Source organism: Tinamus guttatus, unplaced genomic scaffold, assembly GCF_059628265.1.
Source record: "Tinamus guttatus ecotype Peru unplaced genomic scaffold, ASM5962826v1 Tinamus_guttatus_pri_ptg000395l, whole genome shotgun sequence".
NCBI lineage: Eukaryota > Metazoa > Chordata > Aves > Tinamiformes > Tinamidae > Tinamus > Tinamus guttatus.
In genome coordinates, this window is record NW_028288929.1 from 32,362 (window position 1) to 51,778 (window position 19,417).

The 19,417-nt window shown below is 65.4% G+C and overlaps 3 protein-coding genes across 3 annotated transcripts; all 3 read left to right on the plus strand.

Moving 5' to 3' along the window:
- Positions 1–510: 510 nt before the first annotated feature.
- LOC104570064 (leucine-rich repeat-containing protein 4B-like) lies at positions 511–2,496 on the plus strand. Its single transcript, XM_010217065.2, has one exon. The coding sequence runs from the start codon at positions 511–513 to the stop codon at positions 2,494–2,496; it is 1,986 nt and encodes a 661-aa protein (XP_010215367.2).
- Positions 2,497–7,033: 4,537 nt separating this feature from the next.
- On the plus strand, positions 7,034–17,166 carry LOC148593430 (aspartate dehydrogenase domain-containing protein-like). The gene is given in 8 exon segments (XM_088530952.1): positions 7,034–7,088; positions 8,103–8,244; positions 11,465–11,549; positions 13,239–13,289; positions 13,291–13,389; positions 13,966–14,198; positions 16,086–16,237; positions 17,029–17,166. Coding segments are annotated over 8 exon segments (855 nt in total). The 3' UTR covers positions 17,067–17,166.
- Positions 17,167–18,568: 1,402 nt separating this feature from the next.
- LOC104577769 (josephin-2) lies at positions 18,569–19,190 on the plus strand (the record flags this gene model as incomplete). The annotated part of the gene is given in 4 exon segments (XM_088530954.1): positions 18,569–18,708; positions 18,791–18,916; positions 18,995–19,085; positions 19,087–19,190. Coding segments are annotated over 4 exon segments (461 nt in total), but the record flags the coding sequence as incomplete, so codon positions are not given.
- Between the last annotated feature and the right edge of the window lie 227 nt (positions 19,191–19,417).

A 19,417-nucleotide genomic window follows, 5' to 3' on the forward strand; every position in this document is an offset into this window, starting at 1 on the left:
TTGCATTAACCGTGTGCATTGCATTAACCGTGCACAATGCATTGCATTGGCTCTGCGAAGTGCATTGCATAAACCATGTGCATTGCATTAATCATGCACAATGCATTGCACTGGTCATGCAAAGTGCCTTGCATTAATCACGCACAGTGCATTGCATTGGCTGTGCAAAGTGCATTGCATTAACCATGTGCATTGCCTTAATCATGCACAGTGCATTGCACTGGTCATGCAAAGTGCATTGCATTAACCGTGTGCATTGCATTAATCATGCACAGTGCATTGCATTGGCGGTGCAAAGCGCATTGCACCGCTCCCGCACAATGCATTGCGCTGCTCATGCCAAGTGCATCGCGTTGGCTTTGCACACGCGCATTGCACTAACCGTGCACCACGCACCGCCTCGTCCCTGCAGCCCCCTGCACCCCCCCTTCTTTTTGCACCCCCGCACTAACTCTGCGCTCTCTATCCCGCAGCGCCCGGGCCCCTGAGGCCGGAGGATGCCCCTTGGCCATGGCCATGGTTAGGATGACGCCGCCGGCGCCCGCGCCGCCGCTGCTGCCGCCGCTGCTTTTGCTGCTGCTGCTGCTGCTGCAGCAGCCCGAGGCGGCGCGGGGGGGTCCGGCGCCTGCGCCCACCTGCCCGGCCGCCTGTTCCTGCAGCAACCAAGCGAGCCGCGTGGTCTGCACGCGCCGCGAGCTCCTCGAGGTGCCCGCCAGCATCTCGGTGAACACGCGGTACCTCAACCTGCAGGAGAACCACATCCAGGTGATCCGCACGGACACCTTCAAGCACCTGCGGCACCTGGAGATCCTGCAGCTCAGCAAGAACCTGGTGCGCAAGGTGGAGGTGGGCGCCTTCAACGGGCTGCCCAACCTCAACACGCTGGAGCTCTTCGACAACCGCCTCACCACGGTGCCCACGCAGGCCTTCGAGTACCTGTCCAAGCTGCGCGAGCTCTGGCTGCGCAACAACCCCATCGAGAGCATCCCGTCGTACGCGTTCAACCGCGTGCCCTCGCTGCGGCGCCTCGACCTGGGCGAGCTCAAGCGCCTCGAGTACATCTCGGAGGCCGCCTTCGAGGGCCTGGTGAACCTGCGCTACCTGAACCTGGGCATGTGCAACCTCAAGGACATCCCCAACCTCACGGCGCTCGTGCGCTTGGAGGAGCTCGAGCTCTCGGGCAACCGCTTGGACCTCATCCGCCCGGGCTCCTTCCAGGGCCTCGGCAGCCTGCGCAAGCTGTGGCTCATGCACGCGCACGTGGGGGCCATCGAGCGCAACGCCTTCGACGACCTCAAGGCGCTCGAGGAGCTCAACCTGGCGCACAACAACCTGGCGTCGCTGCCGCACGACCTGTTCACGCCGCTGCCGCGGCTGGAGCGCGTGCACCTCAACCACAACCCGTGGCGCTGCGACTGCGACGTGCTCTGGCTGAGCTGGTGGCTCAAGGAGACGGTGCCCAGCAACACGACGTGCTGCGCGCGCTGCCACGCGCCGCCGCCGCTGCGCGGCCGCTACATCGGCGAGCTGGAGCAGAGCCACTTCACGTGCTACGCGCCGGTCATCGTGGAGCCGCCCGCCGACCTCAACGTCACCGAGGGGATGGCGGCCGAGCTCAAGTGCCGCACGGGCACGGCCATGACGTCGGTGAACTGGCTCACGCCCAACGGCACGCTCATGACGCACGGCTCGTACCGCGTGCGCATCTCGGTGCTGCACGACGGCACGCTCAACTTCACCAACGTCACCGTGCAGGACACGGGCCAGTACACGTGCATGGTGACCAACGCCGCCGGCAACACCACCGCCTCGGCCACGCTCAACGTGTCGGCCGCCGACGCCGCCGCCGCCGCCGCGGCCGCCGCCGCCGCCACCGGCTACACCTATTTCACCACCGTCACGGTGGAGACCACCGACGGCGCCGGCGGCGCCGAGGACGTGGCGCCCAAGACCGAGGTGGCCCCCACGGCCACGGCCGCGTGGGCGCCGGGCGGCTCCACGGTGCCCCCGGCCACGCGGGCCACCGCCAAGGCCTTCACGGTGCCCATCACGGCGGCGGCGGCGGCCGAGGGGGGTCTCAAGGACCTGGACGACGTGCTGAAGACCACCAAGATCATCATCGGCTGCTTCGTGGCCATCACCTTCATGGCCGCCGTCATGCTGGTGGCCTTCTACAAGCTGCGCAAGCAGCACCAGCGCCACAAGCACCACGGCCCCGCGCGCGCCGTGGAGATCATCAACGTGGAGGACGAGCTGGGCGCCGCCGGCGCCACCGCCGTGGCGGGCGCCGTGGGCGCCGGCGGCGGCGGCGACAACCGGCTGGCGCTGCCGGCGCTGGAGCGCGACCACCTCGACCGCTACGCGGCCTTCGCCGCCCACTACGGCAACAGCGGCGGCGCCCTGGGCTGCGCCAAGAACCCGCTGCTCAACTCGGTGCACGAACCGCTGCTCTTCAAGAGCGCCTCCAAGGAGAACGTGCAGGAGACGCAGATTTAAGGGGGCTGGGGTGGGGGGAAAGGGGGTTGCGACCCCCCTAGCCCTCCGTGCACCCCCCCCCAATGGCACGGATTCTGCAGCCCTGGTTTGGGGGGGGGTTCTGCGGCGGGGGTTTTGGGGTGGGGGGGGATGCGCCGTGGGGTGGAGGTGGAGGGGGGTGATTTGGGGTGGGGGGCGAGGGGTTGTGCGGCGGCGGCCTTGTGCGATGCATGGAGTTGTGCAAGGGCGGCCTTGTGCAATGCACGGCGTTGTGCAACGGGGGCCTTGTGCGATGCACGGCGTTGTGCAAGGGCAGCCTCGTGCAATGCACGGCGTCGTGCAACGGGGGCCTTGTGCAATGCACAAGCAGCCTTGTGAGATGCACGGAGTTGTGCAAGAGCAGCCTTGTGCAATGCACGAGCAGCCTTGTGCGCTGCACGGCGTTGTGCAATGGGGGCCTTGTGCGATGCACGACGTTGTGCAACGGGGGCCTTGTGCGATGCACGGAGTTGTGCAAGGGCAGCCTTGTGCAATGCACAAGCAGCCTTGTGTGGTGCACGGCGTTGTGCAACGGGGGCCTTGTGCAATTCACAAGCAGCCCTGTGCGATGCACAGAGTTGTGCAAGGGCAGCCTTGTGCGATGCACGGCGTCGTGCAACGGGGGCCTTGTGCAATGCACGAGCGGCCTTGTGCGATGCACAGCGTTGTGCAACGGGGGCCTTGTGCAATGCACGGAGTTGTGCAAGGGCAGCCTTGTGCGATGCACGGCGTTGCGCAACGAGGGCCTTGTGCAATGCACGAGTGGCCTTGTGCGATGCACGGAGTTGTGCGAGGGCAGCCTTGTGCAATGCACGGCGTCGTGCAACGGGGGCCTTGTGCAATGCATGAGCGGCCTTGTGCGATGCACGGAGTTGTGCAAGGGCAGCCTCGTGCAATGCATGGCATCGTGCAACGGGGGCCTTGTGCAATGCACGGCGTGCAATGGGGGCCTTGTGCAATGCACAAGCAGCCTTGTGCGATGCACAGCGTTGTGCAACGGGGGCCTTGTGCAATGCACAAGCAGCATTGTGCGATGCACGGCGTTGTGCAACGGGGCCTTGTGCAGTGCATGGCATCGTGCAACGGGGGCCTTGTGCAATGCACAAGCAGCCTTGTGCGATGCACGGAGTTGTGCAAGGGCGCTGTTGTGCCGTGCACGGCGTTGTGCCAGGGTGGCCCCGTGCATTGCACAGTGTTGTGTAACGACGGCCTTGTGAGTTGTGCAATGGCACCCTCGTGCAATGCACAGCATTGTGCAACGGAGGCCTTGTGCAATTCACCAGCGGCCTTGTGTGATGCATGGGGTTGTGCAACAACAGCCTTGTGCAATGCACGATGTTGTGCAATGGAGGGCTTGTGCAATGCACAGTGTCTTGCAATGACAGCCTTGTGCAAGGCACGGCATTATGCAATGGGATCCTTGTGTGATGCATGGAGTTGTTCAACAGAGGCTTTGTTCAGTGCAAGGCATTTTATAACAGAAATCTTGTGCAATACATTGCGTTGTGCAAAGGCAGCCTTGTGCAGTGCGTGGCATTGTGCAACGGAGGCCTTGTGCAATGCACGGTGTCTTGCAACAGAAGCCTTGTGCAATAAATGGCATTGTGCAACAAAAGCCTTGTGCAATGCACAGCGCTGTGCAACAGCAGCGTTGTGCAATGCCCACGGCTTTGTGCAATGCAGCCCCATGCAATCCATGCAATTGAACGATGGCAGCCTTGTGCAATGCATGGCATTGTGCAACAACTGCCTTGTGCGATGTATTCCTTTGAGTGATGGCTGCATTGTGCAATGCAATGCATTGTGCAACAGTGGCCTTTGCAATGGCAGCTTTGTGCAGTGCACGGCACTGTTCAGCAGCATTTTTGTGCAATGTGCTGTGTTGTGCAATGGCAGCTCTGCACGATGCCTGCAGTTGGATTTTGGCATCCTTGTGCAATGCACGGCGTTGTGCATCGGCAGCCTCGTGCAATGCATGGCGTTGTGCAATGGCAGCCTTGTGCAATGCACAGCGGTGTCAAATGATGGCCTTGGGTATTGCAGGCACCGTGCAGTGGAATCCCCCTGCAGTGCAGGGTGGCTTGGGGCAATGCACAGAGCTGCGAAACAGCAGCCTTGTGCAATGCATTGAGTTGTGCAATGTGCCATACATCAAGTTGTGCCATTACAGTGTGTGATGCACGGCCTTGTGCAAAGGCAGCCTTGTGTGACGCATGGCATTGCACAAGAGCGGTATTGTGCAATGCACGGCGTTGTGCAAGGCTGGCACTGCGCAGTGCACACGGTTGTGCCATAGTCTGGTGCAATGTCCCGTGCTGTATGACAGCAGCTCTGTGCAAAGCACAGCACTGTGCAATAGTGAGCAGCTGCAGTGCACTGAGGTGTGCAGCAGCAGCAACTCTGTGCAATGCACAGTGTGTTGCAATGGCGGCCCTGTGCATTGCACAGTGTTGTGCAATGCTGTCAGTTGTGCAAAGGCTTCCTTGTGCAATGCACAGCGTTTTGCAACAGAGACCACATGCAATGCCTCATGCAGTGCACAACTACATGCAACGTAGGGCCTCGTGCACTGCACGGCCTTGTGCAAATGCGGCTCCAGGCCGTGCACCGCCTTGGGCAATGCACAGCCTCGTGCAATGCACGAGTGTGTGTCACACGCGGCCTTCTGCAACTCGCGGCCCCGTGCGACACACGGCCTCGTGCAATGCACGGCCCTGCGTGACGCGGGGCCTCGTGCAACACACGGTGTCGTGCAATAGCGGCCCCCCGGGGCTCTCGGCCCTCGTGCAACACGCGGCCTCGTGCAACACGTGGCCTCGTGCAACACGCGGCCTCGTGCAACCTCGTGCTCCGGTGCCGCCTTCACGAGCGCCTCCGAAAAGGACGTGCAAAGGACACAGATTTTGGGGGGGGGCAGCCGCAGGCCTCGTGCGAACCCTTGTGCAACCCCCCCCCGCCACATGCAACACGCGGCCTGGTGCAACAGCCCCCGTGCGATGCTTGCACACGGGTGGCAGCAGCTTGGAGCGACGGCGGCTTCGTGTGACGGCGGGATGGCGGTTTCGTGCAACACGGAGCCTCGTGCAACACAGGGCCTCGTGCAACGGCCTCGTGCAACGTGGGGCCTCGTGCAACGTGGGGCCTCGTGCATCGGTCTCGTGCAACGGCCTCGTGCAACGCTGGGGTCTTGTGCAACGGCCTCGCGCAACGTGGGGGGGTCTCGTGCAACATGAGGCCTCGTGCATCGGTCTCGTGCAACGTAGGGCTTCGTGCAACGTCCTCGTGCAACGTCCTCGTGCAAGGGCCTCGTGCAACGTCCTCGTGCAAGGGCCTCGTGCAAGGGCCTCGTGCAAGGGCCCCTTTCAAGGACCTCGGGAGCCGCCTCCCCCCGTGCGCCCCCCCCTTCCCTCCCCGCCCCCGCTCTCGCTTGCTTGCGGCCCCCCCCGCTGCCCCTCCCCCGCCATCCCAGCCCCTCCCCCGCTGGGGGGGGGCGCCCCAAAACCAACAAAAACCGACAAAACAAAAAAAAAACCCACGGCCCCCTCGCACCCCCCCCCCCAACAGCACCTCCCTGCGTGGGGGGGTCCGGGGGGGGGGTGGAAGGGGACATGGGGGAGGGGAGGTGACACGGTGGGGGGGGTGGGGGCTCCCCGCGCCCGGGGGGGATTTTTTAATTCGCCGCGGCCGACTTTCCTATTTTAATAAAATCCATCACGGTGTTTCCAACCGCCGCCGGGGGCGTCTCTGCGCAGGGACACGCGTGGCACTGGGGGGGGGGCCTTGTGCAGCCCCCCCCACCGCTCTGCATGCCTCCCGTGGATTTGTCATGCGGGGGTGTCACCGCTTTGTGACAGGGGACACGGATGTGTCACGGATGCGGATGTCACCGGTGGAGCCATCGTGCGTGTTGGAGCATCCAGGGGCCCAGGCGTCCGAGCGGGTTGAGGAGGGGGTGGGAAAACGGTGGTGTGGGGGGGGGGGGGGTGCCGCTGCGGATGCTCGTCGCCATGGAAACGGGCCGGTTGCCGCGGCAACGGCGCGGGGCGGGGGAGCAGCGCCGCGCCGTCGCCATGGCAACACTGCCGGCGGTGCGGGGAGGGGGGGAGCGCCGCCATGGCAACGGAGGGGAGGGGGCGGGGCCAGGGAGCCGTCGCCGCGGCGACGGCGGGGAAGGGGGCGGGGCCACAATCGCCATGGCGACGACGGGGGCGGGGCCACGGAGCCGTCGCCATGGCGACGGCGCCCCGGCGCCATGATGGCGCCCGCAGCCCCTTCCCCGCCCCCCCGGGAGGGGCCCAGGCGTCCGGTTCCCCCCCACGCAACCGAACCGGGAGGGCCCAGGCGTCCGGGTTGACCATTAACCTGCCGGGACCAAAGGTCGCTGCTGGGGTCGGTGGAACCGAGTGGGGACAGGTGAGGGGGGGACATTATTTTTTTCCCGGGGGGGGCAATTTTTAGGGTCACCCGGGGCAGTTTGGGGGCGGGGGGCACTCGGTGACCCCTGACCTCTGACCCAGGCATGGCGGAAGCCCCGCGATGCCGCCGCGTCGGGATCCTGGGCTACGGGCAACTGGGTAGGCCGGGCCGGGGGCTACCGGGAGGCCTGGGGGGGGCTATGGGGTAAATAGGGTTGGGAAGGGGGGTAACAGGGGCCTGTTGGGGGGTAACAGGGGTCTGGGGGGGGTAACAGGGGTCTGGAGGGGTAATTGGGGCCTGGGGGGGTAATTGGGGCTTGTGGGGGGTAATTAGGGCCTGTGGGGTGTAATGGAGGTCGGGGGGGCAAAAATAGGGTCTGGGGGGGGCATAATTAGGGTCTAGGGGGACAAAATTAGGGCCTGTGGGGGGTAATTGAGGCCTGTGGGGGGTAATGGAGGTTGGGAGGGGGCATAATTAGGGTCTGGGGGGGCATAATTGGGGCCTGTGGGGGGTCATTGGGGCCTGTGGGGTGTAATGGAGGTCTGGGGGGCATAATTGGGGTCTGGGGGGGGTAATTGGGGCCTGTGGGGTGTAATGGAGGTCGGGGGGGCATAATTAGGGTCTGGGGGGGCATAATTAGGGTCTAGGGGGACAAAATTAGGGCCTGTGGGGGGTAATTGAGGCCTGTGGGGGGTAATGGAGGTCGGGAGGGGGCATAATTAGGGTCTGGGGGGGCATAATTGGGGCCTGTGGGGTGTAATGGAGGTCTGGGGGGGCATAATTGGGGTCTGGGGGGCGTAATTGTGGGCTGGGGGGGGGCTATCTGGGAGTTGGGGGGGTATTTGGAAGCCTGGGGGGCATTTGGAGGGTGTTGACTCTCGCGGGGGCTATAGGGGCAATTAGGGGGGTAGTTGCCCCAGGGTGGTCCCAGGGGGGTGGTTGTTGCTCCACGGGCCGTGGTTGTTGCCCCAGGGGGGTGGTTGTTGCCCCGGGGTGCCGGTTGTTGCCCCACGGGAGGTGGTTGTTGCCCCAGGGGGGTGGTTGTTGCCCCAGGGTGCCGGTTGTTGTCCCGGGGTGCCGGTTGTTGCCCCAGGGTGGTTGTTGCCCCAGGGTGCCGGTTGTTGCCCCGGGGGTCCCTCGTGGGTCACCCCCGTCCCCGGGTGTCCCCGCAGGGCAGTTCCTGGCCAGGCGGCTGCTGGACGAGGGTCCCCGCGTGGGGCTGGCGCTGGCCTTCGTGTGGGCCCGCGATGTCACCCGCCTGGGGACACTGCCACCCCCGCTGCGCCTGCCGCACCTGGGCCTGCTGCCCCACACGTGAGTCACCCCCTGTCACCTCCCTGTCACCCCGTGTCACCCCCTGTCACCTCCCTGTCACCCTGTGTCACCCCACGTCACCTCCCTGTCACCTCCTGCCCCACCTGCGCCTGCTGCCCCACACGTGTGTCACCCCCGTGTCACCCACTGTCACCTCCCTGTCATCCCGTGTCACCCCCTGTCACCCCGTCACCTCCCTGTCACCCTGTGTCACCCACTGTCACCTCCCTGTCACCCCCCCACTCCACCTGCGCCTGCTGCCCCACACGTGAGTCACCCCGTCACCCCTGTCACCCCGTGTCACTCACTGTCACCTCCCTGTCACCCTGTGTCACCCACTGTCACCTCCTGTTCCACCTGCGCCTGCTGCCCCCACACGTGGGTTACCCCGTGCCACCCCATGTCACCCACTGTCACCTCCTGCCCCACCTGCGCCTGCTGCCCCACATGTGAGTCACCTCCCTGGCACCCCCTGCCACCCCCTGTCACCCCCCTGTCATCCCGTGTCATCCCATGTCACCTCCCTGTCATCCTGTGTCACCCACTGTCACCTCCCTGTCACCCCCCCTGCTCCACCTCCGCCTGCTGCCCCACACGTGAGTCACCCCCCTGTCACCCCCTGTCACCCCGTGTCACCCACTGTCACCTCCCTGTCACCCCGTGTCACCCACTGTCACCCTGTGTCATCCCGTGCCACCCCCGTCACCTCCCTGTCATCCTGTGTCACCCACTGTCACCTCCCTGTCACCCCCCCTGCTCCACCTGCGCCTGCTGCCCCACACGTGAGTCACCCTCTGCCACCCACTGTCACCTCGTGTCACTCACAGTCACCTCCCTGTCACCCCGTCACCTCCCTGTCACCCACTGTGACCTCCCTGTCACCTCCCTGTCACCTCCTGCCCCACCTCCACCTGCTGCCCCACACGAGTCACCTCCCTGTCACCCACTGTCACCTCCCTGTCACCCACTGTCACCCACTGTCACCTCCTGCTCCACCTCCGCCTGCTGCCCCCCACGTGAGTCAGCCCGTGTCACCCCATGTCACTCACTGTCACCTCCCTGTCACCCCCTGCTCCACCTCCACCTGCTGCCCCAAATGTGAGTCACCTCCTGTCATCCACTGTCACTCCATGTCACTCACTGTCACCTCCCTGTCACCCTCTGCTCTACCTCTGGCTGCTGCCCCACATGTGAGTCACCCCCTGGCACTCACTGTCACCTCCCTGTCACCCCCTTCCCCATACGTGAGTCACCCCCTACCACCCCTGTCACCTTCCTCCTGCCACCTCTGTCCCCTTCCACAACCCCCAGCCCCATTGCCACCTCCACCCTGTCCCCCCCATAAGTCACCCCTCCCAGGTCACTTCCTGCCCCATATGTGAGTCCCCTGTGACCCCCAACACTCTGTGTCACCCCCTACACCCCTGCACCCCCATGTCACCCCCCCAGGACCCCCCATGTCACCACCCTTGTCACCCCCAAGCCCCCCATGTCCGCTCTGTGTCACCCCCAGGAGCTCGGTGTCACCCCCACGTCACCTCCCCATGTCCTCCCCCCGGGTCCGTCCATGTCCCCCCCATGTCCCCACCGTGTCACCCCCCCCCCCCCCAGGAGCTCTGTGTCCCCCCCATGTCCCCACTGTGTCACCCCCCCCACAAGGAGCTCTGTGTCACCCCCCTGTCACCTCCATGTCACCCCATCCTCACCTCCCCATGTCCTCCCCCCCGGTCCATCCATGTCCCCCCATGTCCCCACTGTGTCACCCCCACGTCACCTCCCCATGTCCTCCCCGGTCCCCCCATGTCCCTCCATGTCCCCACCGTGTCACCCCCCCCCCCCCCCAGGAGCTCTGTGTCAACCCCCATGTCACCTCCCCATGTCCTCCCCCCCGGTCCATCCATGTCCCCCAATGTCCCCCCCATGTCCCCACTGTGTCACCCCCCCCCCCTCCCAGGAGCTCTGTGTCACCCCCACGTCACCTCCCCATGTCCTCCCTCCCGGTCCATCCATGTCCCCCCATGTCCCCACCGTGTCACCTCCCCATGTCCTCCCCCCAGTCCATCCATGTCCCCCAGTGTCCCCCCCATGTCCCCCCATGTCCCCACTGTCACCCCCCCCCAGGAGCTCTGTGTCACCCCCCTGTCACCCCCATGTCCCCACTGTGTCACCCCCATGTCACCCCATCCACACCTCCCCATGTCCTCCCCCCCGGTCCATCCATCTCCCCCCATGTCCCCACCGTGTCACCCCCCCCCCAGGAGCTCTGTGTCACCCTCACGTCACCTCCCCATGTCCCCACTGTGTCACCCTCATGTCCTCCCCCCCGGTCCATCCATGTCCCCCAATGTCCCCGCCGTGTCACCCCCCCCCCCCCCGCCCCAGGAGCTCTGTGTCACCCTCCTGTCACCCCCCTGTCACCTCCCCATGTCCCCACTGTGTCACCCCCATGTCACCCCATCCTCCCCCATGTCCTCCTCTTTTGGTCCATCCATGTCCCCCCATGTCCCCACCGTGTCACCCCCCCCCCCCAGGAGCTCTGTGTCACCCCTACGTCACCCCCATGTCACCTCCCCATGTCCTCCCCCCCGGTCCCCCCATGTCCCCACTGTGTCACCCCCACGTCACCTCCCCATGTCCCCCCCAGTCCCCCCATGTCCCCACCGTGTCACCCCCCACCCCCCAGGAGCTCTGTGTCACCCCCACGTCACTCCCACGTCACCTCCACATGTCCCCCCCATGTCCCCACTGTGTCACCCCCATGTCACCCCATCCTCACCTCCCCATGTCCTCCTCTTTTGGTCCATCCATGTCCCCCCATGTCCCCACCGTGTCACTCCCCCCAGGAGCTCTGTGTCACCCCCCTGTCACCCCCACATCACCTCCCCATGTCCTGCCCCCATGTCCCCCCATGTCCCCCCATGTCCCCACTGTGTCACCCCCACGTCACCTCCCCGTGTCACCCCCACGTCACCTCTCCATGTCCCCACCGGTCCCCCATGTCCCTCCATGTCCCCCCATGTCCCCACCGTGTCACCCCCGCCCCCCCCAGGAGCTCTGTGTCACCCCCATGTCACCTCCCCATGTCCTCCCCCCGGTCCATCCATGTCCCCCCATGTTTCCTCCATGTTCCCCCCATGTCCCCACTGTGTCACCCCCACGTCACCTCCCCATGTCCCCCCCGGTCCATCCATGTCCCCCCATGTCCCCTCGTGTCCCCAAGGCCCGTGGACCTGGTGGTGGAGGTGGCCCACCCGTGCGTGGCCCAGGAGCACGGCGAGGACATCCTGGCCCACGCTGACTTCATGGTGGGGACACGGGGACAACGCGGTGGGGACAGTGAGGACGGAGGAGGGGACGGGATGGAGGTGGGGACAACAGGCAGGTTGGGGACAGTGATGGGAGACACGAGAGATGTGGGGACACTGGGGCCACAAGGGGGACGATGGGGACAGCAGGGCTGGGACAGGGGATGTTGGAGACACTGGGGACATTGGGACTGGGACGCAGGGGGCTTGGGGACAAGAGAAACGGTGTGGCGGGGACACAGGGGACATTGGGGACAGTAGGGCCATTGGGGATGGGACACCAAGAATGTGGGGATGATGGGGACATTGGGGCCAGGACACTGGGGACACTAGGGGTGTTGGGGATGGGACACCGAGGACAGGAGACTGTGTGGGGACACTGGGGACAGCAGGGAGGGGACACTGGGGACATGGAGATGCTGGGCACAGCAGGAGGGAACATTGGGGACAGCAGGGAGGGGACACTGGGGACATGGGGATGCCGGGCACAGCAGGAGGGGACCCTGGGGACAGCAGGGACAGGACGCTGGGGACACGGGGATGCTGGGTAGAGTGGAGGGGACATTGGGGACAGCAAGGACAGGATGTTGGGGACATGGGGATGCCATGCACAGCAGAGGGGACCCTGGGGACAGCAAAGAGGACACTGGGGACATGGAGATGCCGGGCAGAGAAGAAGGGACCCTGGGGACAGCAGGGAAGGGACACTGGGGACATGGAGATGCTGGGCACAGCAGGAGGGAACATTGGGGACAGCAGGGACAGGACACTGGAGACATGGGGATGCTGGGCACAGCAGGAGGGGACCCTGGGGACAGCAGGGACAGGACACTGGGGACATGGGGATTCCGAATACAGCAGAGGGGACCCTGGGGACAGCAGGGACAGTATGTGGGGACACAGGGATGGCGGGCACAGCAGGAGGGGACCCTGGGGACAGCAGGGACAGGATGTGGGGACACAGGGATGCCAGGCACAGCAGGAGGGGACACTGGGGGCAACAAGGACAGGACGTTGGGGACATGGAGATGCCGGGTATGGTGGAGGGGACACTGGGGACACCGGGGGCAGGACGGTGGGGACAGGGGGATGCCAGGCACAGTGGAGGGGACCCTGGGGACAGCAAGGACAGGACATTGGGGACACGGGGATTCCGGGCACAGCAGAGGGGACCCTGGGGACAACAGGGACGGGATGTTGGGGACACAGGGATGCTGGGCACAGCAGGAGGGGACATTGGGGGCAGCAGAGACAGCAGGGACAGGACACTGGGGACATGGGGATGCCAGGCAGAGCAGAGGGGACACTGGGGACAGCAGGGACAGGACGCTGGGGACACGGGGATGGCGGGCACAGCAGAGGGGACCCTGGGGACAGCAGGGACAGGACACTGGGGACATGGGGATGCCGGGCACAGCAGGAGGGGACATTGGGGACAGCAGAGACAGCAGGGACAGGACACTGGGGACATGGGGATGCCAGGCAGAGCAGAGGGGACACTGGGGACAGCAGGGACAGGACGCTGGGGACACGGGGATGCTGGGCACAGCAGAGGGGACCCTGGGGACAGCAGGGATAGGATGTGGGGACACAGGGATGGCGGGCACAGCGGAGGGGACGCTGGGGACACGGGGATGGCGGGCACAGCGGAGGGGACCCTGGGGACACAGCCCTCACCCCTGTCCCCAGCTGGGGTCCCCCACGGCGCTGGCGGACGGGGACACGGAGCGGCGGCTGCGGGGCGGCGGCGGCGCGCGGGGGCCACACGCTCTACGTGCCCCACGGCGCCCTGTGGGGACACGAGGACATCGAGCGCATGGACCGCGCGGGGACGCTGGCCGTGAGCCCTGGGGACAGCGCGGGACACCGCGGGGTGGGGACAGCGTGGCCTTGGGGACAGCGTGGGGCTGGGGGAAAACGTGGCCTTGGGGACAGCGTGGGGCTGGGGACACCACAGGGCCACGAGGACATTGAGCGCATGGACAGCGCGGGGGACGCTGGCCGTGAGCCCTGGGGACAGCGTGGGGTGGGGACAGCATCGGGCTGGGGACAGCATGGCCTTGGGGACAGTGTGGGGCTGGGGACAGCGTGGCCTTGGGGACACCGCGGGGCTGGGGAGAGCGTGACAGCGTGGCCTTGGGGACATGATGGGGCTGGGGACACCATGGCCTTGGGGACACCGCGGGCTGGGGACAGCGTGGCCTTGGGGACACCACGGCGATGTCATCGGGGTGGTGACAGCACCGGCCTGGTGGCCGAGTCCCATTGGGCAACAGTGCCTGCACGGGCGGTGACACCAGCATGGGGTTGGCACCCCCGTCCCCTTGGGTGATGGCACCGGGACGGTGACGCTTGGTGACTGCGAGCGCTCGGGTGACAACGCGGCCGCGGGTGACAACGCGGCCATGGGTGCCAGGCGCTGACGGTGACGATGACGAAGGCGCCGCAGAGCTTCCGCCTGGAGGGGACCCTGCGGGAGCGGCTGGCGGCGCTGGTGGCCTCCGGGGGACCCGGTGTCCTCTACGAGGGACCCGTGCGTCCCCTGTGCGCCCTGGCCCCCAACAATGTCAACTCCATGGCCGCCGCCTGTGTGGCCGCCACCAGCCTGGGCTTCGATGGCGTCCGGGCCCGCCTGGTGGCCGACCCCAGGTGGGTGACAACCCCGTGTCACCCCCCGTTGTTGTCACCGCCCTGTGGGGTCACCCGCATGGAACGCGGAGAGGGTGACGGGCACCGAGTGCTCCTTGTCACCGCAGCCCTGTGACAATGTGGCCTTGGTGTCCCACCTCCATGTCCCACCGTGTCCCTCTGTGTCACCCCATGTCCTTGCAGTGTCACCCCATGTCCCTCCAGTGTCCCCTTGGCACATGGAGGAGGTGATGGGCATTGAGGAGCAGGGCCGAGTGCTCCTTGTCACCGCAGCCCTGTGACAATGTGGCCTTGGGGTCCCACCTCCACGTCCCTCCAGTGTCACCCCCATGTCCCTCCAGTGTCCCCTTGGCACATGGAGGAGGTGATGAGCACCAAGGATTGGGGCTGAGCGCTCTTTGTCACCGCAGCACTGTGACAATGTGGCCTTGGTGTCCCACCTCCAAGTCCCACCGTGTCCCTCTGTGTCACCCCACGTCCCTCCAGTGTCACTCCGTGTCCCTCTGTGTCACCCCAGGTCCCTCCAGTGTCACCCATGTCCCTCCAGTGTCCCCTCAGCACATGGAGGAGGTGACGGGTGTTGGGGACGCTCCCGCATTGGTGGCACCCAATGCCCAGTGCCACAGTGTCACTCTGTGTCCCTCTGTGTCACCCCACGTCCCGCCAGTGTCACTCTGTGTCCCTCTGTGTCACCCTACGTCCCTCCAGTGTCCCCTTGGCACATGGAGGAGGTGACGGGTGTTGGGGACGCTCCCACATTGGTGGCACCCAATGCCCAGTGCCACAGTGTCACTCTGTGTCCCTCTGTGTCACCCCACGTCCCTCCAGTGTCACTCCGTGTCCCTCTGTGTCACCCCATGTCCCTCCAGTGTCCCCTTGGCACATGGAGGAGGTGACGGGTGTTGGGGACGCTCCCGCATTGGTGGCACCCAATGCCCAGTGCCACAGTGTCACTCCGTGTCCCTCTGTGTCACCCCATGTCCCTCCAGTGTCCCCTCAGCACATGGAGGAGGTGACGGGTGTTGGGGACACTCCCGCATTGGTGGCACCCGATGCCCAGTGCCACAGTGTCACTCCGTGTCCCTCTGTGTCACCCCACGTCCCTCCAGTGTCACCCCGTGTCCCTCCAGTGTCCCCTCAGCACATGGAGGAGGTGACGGGTGTTGGGGACGCTCCCGCATTGGTGGCACCCAATGCCCAGTGCCACAGTGTCACTCTGTGTCCCTCTGTGTCACCCCATGTCCCTGCAGTGTCACTCCGTGTCCCTCTGTGTCACCCCATGTCCCTCCAGTGTCCCCTTGGCACATGGAGGAGGTGACGGGCATTGAGGAGCGGGGCCGAGCGCTCCTTGTCACCGCAGCCCTGTGACAATGTGGCCTTGGTGTCCCACCTCCAAGTCCCACCCTGTCCCTCTGTGTCACCCCACGTCCCTCCAGTGTCACTCCGTGTCCCTCTGTGTCATCCCACGTCCCTCCAGTGTCACCCCACGTCCCTCCAGTGTCCCCTTGGCACATGGAGGAGGTGACGGGTGTTGGGGACGCTCCCGCATTGGTGGCACCCAATGCCCAGTGCCACAGTGTCACTCTGTGTCCCTCTGTGTCACCCCACGTCCCTCCAGTGTCACTCTGTGTCCCTCTGTGTCACCCTACGTCCCTCCAGTGTCCCCTTGGCACATGGAGGAGGTGACGGGTGTTGGGGACGCTCCCGCATTGGTGGCACCCACAGCAGAGCGCCATGTCCCCTGTGGTGTCCCCCGTGGTGTCCCAATGTCACCCTGTGTCCCCACCGGCACACGGAGGAGGACCAAGTCCTCCAAGTCACCAACGAGCGGAGCCACCCCATGGCCCTGGGGACACGGCCGTCCTCCATGTCCCCCTGTCCCCGCAGTGTCCCCGACTGGCACGTGGTGGAGGTCGAGGTGACGGGTGTTGGGGACCACGGCCGGGCTCTGCGTGTCACCAGCGTCCGCCGCAACCCCGCGACACCCGGCGCTGTCACCGGCACGGCCACCCGCGACGCCTTCTGGAGCAGCCTCCAGGGTGAGCGCCCGCCCTGTCCCCAATGTCCCCAGTGTCCCTCCATGTCCCCCAGTGTCCCTGATGTCCCTCCACGTCCCCCATGTTCCTCCATGTCCCCCCATCCCCATGTCCTCATGTCCCCGATGTCCTCCACATCCCTCCATGTCCCCCAGTCCCTCCATGTCGCCCCATCCTCTCATTTCTCCTGTGTCCCTCCATGTCCCCCAGTGTCTCCCATGTCCCTCCATGTCCCCGATGTTCCTCCATATCCCTCCCAAGCCCATGTCCTCATGTCCCCGATGTCCCCCATGTCCTCCACATCCCTCCACCTCCTCCACATCCCTCCACCTCCTCCACATCCCTCCATGTCCCCCAGTCCCTCCAGTGTCACCCTGTCCCCTCATGTCCCCACATATCCCTCCATGTCGCCCCATCCTCTCATGTCTCCCGTGTCCCTCCATGTCCCCCATGTCCCCCAAGCCCCTCCACGTCCCCATGTCCTCATGTCCCCGATGTCCCCCATGTCCTCCACCTCCTCCACATCCCTCCATGTCCCCCAGTCCCTCCGGTGTCACCCTGTCCCCTCATGTCCCCACATATCCCTTCATGTCGCCCCATCTTCTCATTTCTCCCGTGTCCCTCCATGTCCCCCAATGTCCCACATGTCCCTCCACGTCCCCCTGTCTCCCCAGTCCCTCCATGTCTCCCGTGTCCCCCCATGTCCCCCCGTCTCCCCTGTCCCTCTATGTCTCCCCTGTCCCTCCATGTCCCCCCATGTCCCCTCAGCCGCCATCTTGTCTCCCTCCCCCCAGCCTGCCGCGGACATGGCGGCTGCGTCCGGCTCTGCTGACGCCGCCCCGCCGGGGACGGAGACGAGGACACGGACACGGACAGGGCCGGGGCCACCGCGCGTGTCGCGCCGGGGACCGGGGGACATTAAAACTGCGGGCGACAGCGCGGCCGGCTCGCGTCACCATGGCGACGCCGCGGGGCACGCCGGGTACTGTAGTCCCCGGGGAGGGCGCCGCGGCGCGGGGCACGCCGGGAGCCGCAGCCGCCGCGGCCGGCGGGAGCCGCGGGGCACGCCGGGAGTTGTAGTCCCGGCGGCCGCGGGCGATGAGGCCGCCGCCGGCCGCGGAGCAGCCGGGCCGGATCGGACCGGGCCGAGGGGCTCTGAGAGGCGGTTGGGGGGTCCGGAGAGGCCGTGGGGGTGCGTGAGGGCCGCAGCAAGGCCCGGGGGGTCAGTGTGTGTGTCCGGGGGTCCCGGGAGGGCCCTGGGGGTGTCCGGCGGGACTGGGGGTGCCCAGAGGGTGTTTGAGCGTGTCTAGAGGGACTGGGGAGCTCCAGGCAGGGCCTGGAGGCTTCAAGGGAGTGTTCAGAGGTCTGGGGGTGTTTGGGGGGGCTTTGTGAGGGGTTAAGGGGGTGTTTAGGGGTCTATGGGGTGTTTTGGGGATTGCTTGAGGGGCCTGGGTGTGTCCTGGGGGTGTTTGGGGGCTTTGTGAGGGGTTAAGGGGGTGTTTAGGGGTCTATGGGGTGTTTTGGGGGTTGCTTGAGGGGCCTGGGTGTGTCCTGGGGGTGTTTGGGGGACTTTGTGAGGGGTTAAGGGGGTGTTTAGGGGTCTATGGGGTGTTTTGGGGGTTGCTTGAGGGGCCTGGGTGTGTCCTGGGGGTGTTTGGGGGGCTCTGCGAGGGGTTAAGGGGGTGTTTAGGGGTCTATAGGGTGTTTTGGGGGTTGCTTGAGGGGCCTGGGTGTGTCCTGGGGGTGTTTGGGGGGCTCTGCGAGGGGTTAAGGGGGTGTTTAGGGGTCTATGGGGTGTTTTGGGGGTTGCATGAGGGGTCTGGGGGTGTTTGGGGGGCTTTGTGAGGGGTTAGGAGGGTGCTTAGGGGTCTATGGGGTGTTTGGGGGGTTGCATGAGGGGTCTGGGTGTGTCCTGGGGGTGTTTGGGGGGCTCTGCGAGGGGTTAAGGGGGTGCTTAGGGGTCTATAGGGTGTTTTGGGGGTTGCTTGAGGGGTCTGGGGGTGTCCTGGGGGTGTTTGGGGAGGGGGGTGAGCTGTTGTTAGGGCATCCGAGTGCATGTGAGGTTGTTAGGGGGTGTCGCAGGGGGTTCTTGGGGTGTCTAGGGGGGTTGTGGGGGCTCTGGAAGGCTTAGGGGTGTGTGTTGGGTGTCTAGGGGTGTCCTATTGGCGTGAGCGGCTGTTTGGGGTACCCGGGGATCCCAGAGAGGGTCCAGGGGTGCAGAGGGTATTTTAAAAGGCCCAGGAGGGGTGAAAATGGGCACTGGGGGGTGCAGTAATTTAAGGGGGGGTCTCACGCCGGTTCTCCCCACCTCTACAGGCAACGGGAGGTCCCGTCATGTCGGATCCCGGCCCGGAGGCCCCGCCGGGCCTCTACCACGAGCGGCAGCGCCTGGAGCTCTGCGCCGTGCACGCGCTCAACAACGTCCTGCAGCGGCCCTGCTTCACCCAGGAGGCGGCCGACGACATCTGTAAACGGTACCGGCGCCTTGTCCCCTTTCCTGCTTTTTTTTCCCCCTTATTCCCACCCTTTTCCGCTAATCCCGTTCTTTTTTCCCAGCCTGGCGCCCGACGCTCGCTTGAACCCCCACCGCAGCGTCCTGGGCACGGGCAACTACGACGTCAACGTGATCATGGCCGCGCTGCAGAGCCTGGAGCTGGCGGCCGTGTGGTGGGACAAGCGCCGGTGAGGCCGGGACGCGGCGCCTCTTTATGCCCCCCGGCGGGTAAAATTAACCCGGGTGTCTCTTTAATACCCCCCCAGGCCGCTGGAGCAGCTGGCGCTGGGGCAGATCGTGGGTTTCATCCTCAACGTGCCCTCCAATGTCTCACTGGGCTTCGTGTCGCTGCCCGTTGCGCCGCAAGCACTGGCTGGCCGTGCGGCAGCTCCGCGGCACCTACTACAACCTGGATTCCAAGCTCAAGGCTCCGGCGCCCATCGGCGGCGAGGACGAGCTCAGGTGGGAGCAAAGAGGAAAAAAGGAGGCTCTGGGGGGACCTTATTGCTCCCTGCAACTGGGAGCAAAGAGAAAAGGAGGCTCTGGGGGGACCTTGTTGCTCCCTGCAACTCCCTGGAAAGGAGGATGAGATGGAGGTGTCCGGGATAACTGCGGGTGGCACAAGAGGAAGCGGCCTCAAGTTGAGGATCAGGTTGGATATTAGGAGAAATTCCACATGGAAAGAGGAG

Bases quoted from the DNA above. Each gene is read 5' to 3' on its own strand.
- LOC104570064 (XM_010217065.2), top strand. From the start codon at position 511: ATGGCCATGGTTAGGATGACGCCGCCGGCGCCCGCGCCGCCGCTGCTG.